We start from the raw sequence: 5,645 nt of genomic DNA on the forward strand, positions 1-5,645 counted from the left end.
CAGTCAGTTGGCCAAGTGGTTGTTCTCCAGATTTCTTGGCACAACTTGGTGAGTACATCCAGGGCAGCATCTGTTAGCTGAAATATATCAACTGGTATACCATCTATTCCTGGGGCCTTATTTTTTGCTATTTTCTTCAAAGCAGCCTAAACGTCTTCCTTCATCACCATAGGCTCTTGCTTATATGTTATTTCCATAGTTTTCTAATAATTTTACTTGAGTTCCCTACTTAAGTGCAGAGGAATGGAGTTTAGCTATTCTGGCACACATGAATTTGGATCAACAGTTCTAATTCTGCATGCAAATACCAAAATCCAGGACCAAGTAGCTCAGTGAATTTAACAGAAGAAAGTATGTTAAGCTGAGAATACAAAGATTCAAGTGGACCATAAAGTCTGTGAGGAAGGGTTAGAATGAGAAGTGGAGATAGATTTTGAAATTAAATTTTAAAAGAAATTAAAATTTCTTTTTAAAATGGTATCAATGATAAAGTCTCTGGTAACGTATAGGGTAATATCCCTTTATTTCTCCATAAACTCTCTTCAGAATATTTTATAAGCTGTTGGATCAAAAGGGAGCTCTAGTGTCCTGTGGACAGAATTGTACTGCTAAATCAAAGGCAGGCAATTCAAATCCACCAGCCACTCTGAAAGAGAAAAACAGATAATGCCCTTCCCTGGAGATTTACTGACTGTGAAAACTTGTTGGAGCGTCAGCTGATTCTGTTTTGACACTGATGAAAGAGGTTCAAAGGGAAAGCAAAAAGTCAGTCTCTAACTCTAAAAACCAGGCAGGTAACCAGAAACTACCAAAACCAGCTCAATCTGTATGATTAAGACAGGGTGCTCCTGCAGCTTACTGGGAATAAACTGCACTGTCAACTGTAAGGCAGCCAGTTCGAAGTCACCTTGCTCTAAGGAGAATGATGGGCAATCTCCTCGAATGAGATTTTCAGCCTCTGAAAATCCACTGGAGGGTCGGCTATGCTTTCAACTCAAGGACAGTGAGTAACAACATGTTTCTAAGAATACTTTCATTGGTTTGTGTTAAGCCTTCGGTAGTTCGTTTTAAACGCAGCAACAAAATAGCATGTAAAGGACCTCCATGATATGTTCTAAAAAAGGGAGGTAGGGTTTGTAGGGAGTAAAAGGGTTAAGAAACCAAAGTGTTCTTCATTCATACATACATACATACATACATACATAAATTCCAGCAGTATCATTAAAAATTAACCACCCCAAATCCCTAAACTTGCTTATTTCATGGTTCTGTGAAAAACATACCAAACATTACTGCCAGTAGCACAAATGAGTTATTCAAAAGTTGAAACATGTTTTAGAAATTATTTCAGGAAATTGCTCTCTGAGCCATCAAATTTCTTAAGTAAAATAATCCACCGACAAGGTAACCACAAGCCCCAAATCATCATTGCTTCACAGATGGCCAGAAAGGGTAAGAAAATGTATCTGGAGCAATCTGCAAAGCACACTGTTTTTACAAGTAGAATGAGGAACATAACCCTTGTTAGCAAAATAACTAAAAAATATGACTAGTGTTGCTTTTGTTTGGGGGTATTTGTTTGTTTGAGGCACGAGGCAAAGAGAAGGCGGATAAGGGAGAAACAAAGTTTCTTCAGTCCTCTTTGCATAACCTTCTCAGACAGCAACCTTCCAAAGACCAGCGCGATGCTTAGCGGTCGTCCCGCGGGTCAACCCGAGGAACAAATCCCTTTCCGTTCTAGCCTCCACGCCTCACCTTCGGGGAAGATCACTAATTTGCACATCCACGGGCTCCGAGGGGCTGCGAAGGGAGTGGAGACCCCGCGCCGAAGCCTGGAGCTGTGCTGACACCCCGTGGCACCAACGGGCTCCCTGCGGGTCTCCAACTCTCTGACTCCACAGAAAGTTAGGAATCCCTTCATTATCAACCCCTCCCCACCCCATCAAACGACTCACCAAAGCCAAGAAAGCACATAAGCAATAGCACCAAAAGCCGATGCGCCAGACGGCTGGGGTCGCAGAGAGCCGCTAGCACCCCGGCGGTCCCGGGAGCAGCGCCGGCGCCTCCCGCGGCCTCGGCGGGGCCTCCGGCCAGCAGAGCCCGCGACTCATCCTCCTCTTCCTCCATTAAGCCGGCCAGCCGGGCACAGGAGGCGGGCGCAACTGCTGGAGCCAAAGGCAGAAGCACAGCCTCCAGCCCAGCAAAGACAGGGGTCACATGACCGCCGCCGCTCACGTGACGCCCGCCACGTGACGCAGGGCCACGTTCACGTGAGCGGCCGTGATGACGTAAGGCGGGGGTGGCGGGGCGGGGTCTGTGACGTCTGTGCGCGGAGGCTGTTAGGTGCGGGCCAGTAGGGGGCGTTCCATGTCGGCTTTCACACTTCGCAGTTATGCAGCATTCGGGCTACGTGCATTCCATGTTCCAATTACTGAGCAATGTTTGTTACTGTTTTTCCTCATTTCAGCTGGCTTCCAATCTGGATCCACCACTACTTTACTATAACGTATCCTCTTTAGTGTTCAGGGTTTTCAAAGGCCTGCAATTTAGGAAGTAGAACGCATGAACATTACTGAGATGATGGACCAGCCTTGGCCACTTTGAATCAGATAATCATATGGTACGTTATGCTGGGAATGAAAAACGTATGAAGAACGGTGGTTGCATTCATAGTCAAAAAGTCAAGTTCTATGCTGAAAGACAATGTTGTGAGTGATCATATAATGTTCATACGCACACAAGGAAGACCTGTTAACATGACTATTACTCAAATATACACTCCTGTATTTGGAGCCAAACAGGAAAAAATACACAATTGCTACTAAATCTTGCAGCCCGAAATTGACTGAACGTGCACTTAAGATGACTGGAATACAAAAGTGGGAAACAGTGAAGAAGGAATGTTTGTTGTTGTTATTTGCCGTCGAGTCGTTTGCGACTCATAGCGACCCTATGTACAACAGCCCTAAACCCTGCTCTATCCTGTGCCAATCGTATTGCCTCTGACACACCCATCCCGATTACCCCAGTCACTGAATCAATCCATCTCATAGAGTGTCTTCCCTTCCTGCGCTGTCCCTCTACCCTACCAAGCATGATGTCCCTCTCCAAGGACCTGTCCCTCCTTACAACATGCCCAAAGTATGTCAGACGAAGCCCCAGAATCCTTCCCTCCAAGGAGTAGCCTGGCTTAACCCTCTCTAGGATGAATCTGTTTGTTTTCTTGGCAGTCCATGTTACATTCAATATCTTCTCCAGCACCACAGCTCAAAGGCGTCAATTCTCCTATCCTCCTTGGTCACTGTCCAACTCTCTGATGCATAACAAGTGATTGCAAAAACCATGGCCTGTATCAGGCGGACCTTAGTCTCCAGAGAGACACCATTGCTCTTGAGTACTTTAGAGAGGTCCCTAACAGCAGCCTTTCCCATCTCAATACGGTTTTTTTTATTTCCTGGCTGCTGGTGCCAAGAGTGTTGACCATGGCGACAAAGCAAAATATTACAATTAAATGTGCGAGGAGCTAGAGTCAGAAAATCAAAAGGGCCGAACTCGTTCAGCATTTCTTAAGCTCAAGGAACTGAAGAACAAATTCAAACCTCGAGTTGCTATAATCAAGGATGCTTTAGGCAGAATGTTGAATGATCCAGGAGGCATCAAAAGAAGATGGAAGGAACATACTGAGTCATTGTATCAAAAGGAATTGGCAGATACAGAAGAATTTAATGAAATAACATTTGCGCAAGAGCCTATGATGATGAAGGAAGAAGTTCAAGCTGCTCTGAAGGAAATAGCAAAAAATAAGGCCCAAGGAATAGAAGATATACCAATTGAAGTATTTCAGCTAATAGATGCTGCCCTGGATGTGCTCACCAAGTTGTGCCAAGAAATCTGGAGAACAACCACTTGGCCAAACTGACTGGAAGAGATCTATATTTGTTCCCATCCCAAAGAAGGGTGACCCAACTGAGTGTGGAAACTACAGAACAATATCATTGATTTCACATGCAAGCAAGATTCTACTGAAGATTATCCAAAAACGACTGGAACAGTACATCAGCAGAGCACATCAGCAGAGAAGAAGGAATAGTAGTTGAAAAATGCGAGTTCGGTGATAGAAATGAGACTGGAAGTAGAATGACTGAATTTTGTATTTACAATTCATTGAGAATTTCTTTTTTAAAAGACAAAAACAACAACTTTACAACATGGACCTCACCTCATGGGCTGCATAAGAATCAGATTGACTATATTTGTGGAAGACGTCATTGGAGAAGCTCAGTATCAGCAGTTAAAAATAGGCCAGGAGTAAACTGCGGATCAGATCATCCATCAATTACTCATATGCAAGTTCGAACTGAAGCCAAAGAAAATGAAAATAAGTCCACAGGAACCAGTATATGATCTTAAAACAATTCTATCTGAATTAGAAGTGGTTGTGGTACCAGGGATATTACTGCTGATGTCAGACGATTCCTGGCTAAAAGTAAGGAATACCAGAAGAATGTCTATTTAAGCTTTATCAACTATGCAAAGGCATTTTATTGTGTGGATCATAACAAGTTACGGCTGACATTGAGAAGAATGGGAATTCCAGACCACTTAATTGTGCTGGTGTGAAACCTATACCCGGACAAGGAGACTGTTGTGGGAACAGAGCAGGAGAACATTGCAAGGTTTAAAATTGAAGAGGGAGTGCATAAAGGTTATATTCTCTCTCCATACCTGTTCAATGTATGCTGAGCAAAAGTATTCAAGAAGCTGGACTCTATGAAGAGGAGTGTGACATCAAGACTGGAGGGAAACTCATCGATTACCTTTGTTATACAGATGACACACCTTGCTTGCTGGAAGTGAGGAGAACATGAAGCACTTGTTGAAGATGATCAATGCTGAACACACCCTTTGGTGTGGACTGCAGCTCAATGTCAAGAAAACAAAGATTCTTACCACTGGACTGATAGGCAACATCATGAAGGATTGAAACTGTCAACATCATGCTTGGAACTACAATTAAAACCCTTGGAAATAATGAAATAAAGTCATGAAATAAGAAGATGCATGCATTGAACTGGGAATATCTGCAGTTAGGGACCTCCCCAAATCATTGATGAGTAATGATATAAGTTTGAGGACTAAGGTACATCTGCTATGCATCTGAGACCTAGACAATGAATAAGGATAACAGAGGAAGAATTGACGGCTTTGAGCTGTGGTATTGGAGAAGAGCACTGGTCATCCCATGGACAGCCAAAAGAACAAATAGATATGTCTTGGAGAGGGTGCAACTGTAGTGCTCTTTGGAGGCAAGAATGATGAGACTGTCCTTCACTTAATTTGGGCATGATGCTAAGAGAGGCTGTCCTTCGAGAGGAACATGATGCTGTGGAAAATAGAGAGTTGGCGAAGAAAGAAAGATCCTCAACCAGGTGGATTGACATGGTGACTGCTGCAATGGGCTCTTGTGTATCAGGAAGTGTGAGGATGGCACAGGACAGGACAGGGTTTAGAGCTGTTGTTCATAGGGTCTCTATAAGTCATGCTCAGCTCGATGACACCAAACAAATGAACAACAGAAGGGAACGGGGAGTGGTCATAACAGCAGTCATAGCAAGCCCATCCTTAGCCACTTTCACCATCTCTCA

The 5,645-nt window shown here is 43.8% G+C and overlaps 1 protein-coding gene across 2 annotated transcripts in view; it reads right to left on the reverse strand.

Annotated features, from left to right (window-relative positions):
- MFSD1 (major facilitator superfamily domain containing 1) overlaps positions 1-2,130 on the reverse strand; it is a 33,689-nt gene extending 31,559 nt beyond the window's left edge. For both annotated transcript variants that reach the window (XM_006887643.1, XM_006887642.1), the window contains exon 1: positions 1,956-2,130. In XM_006887643.1, coding sequence (XP_006887705.1) covers positions 1,956-2,127 — 172 coding nt within the window. In that variant the 5' untranslated portion in view covers positions 2,128-2,130. The remainder of the gene's footprint in view (positions 1-1,955) is intronic.
- Between the last annotated feature and the right edge of the window lie 3,515 nt (positions 2,131-5,645).

Source organism: Elephantulus edwardii, unplaced genomic scaffold, assembly GCF_000299155.1.
Source record: "Elephantulus edwardii isolate Elephantulus edwardi_28Jun2011 unplaced genomic scaffold, EleEdw1.0 scaffold00060, whole genome shotgun sequence".
Classification (NCBI taxonomy): domain Eukaryota; kingdom Metazoa; phylum Chordata; class Mammalia; order Macroscelidea; family Macroscelididae; genus Elephantulus; species Elephantulus edwardii.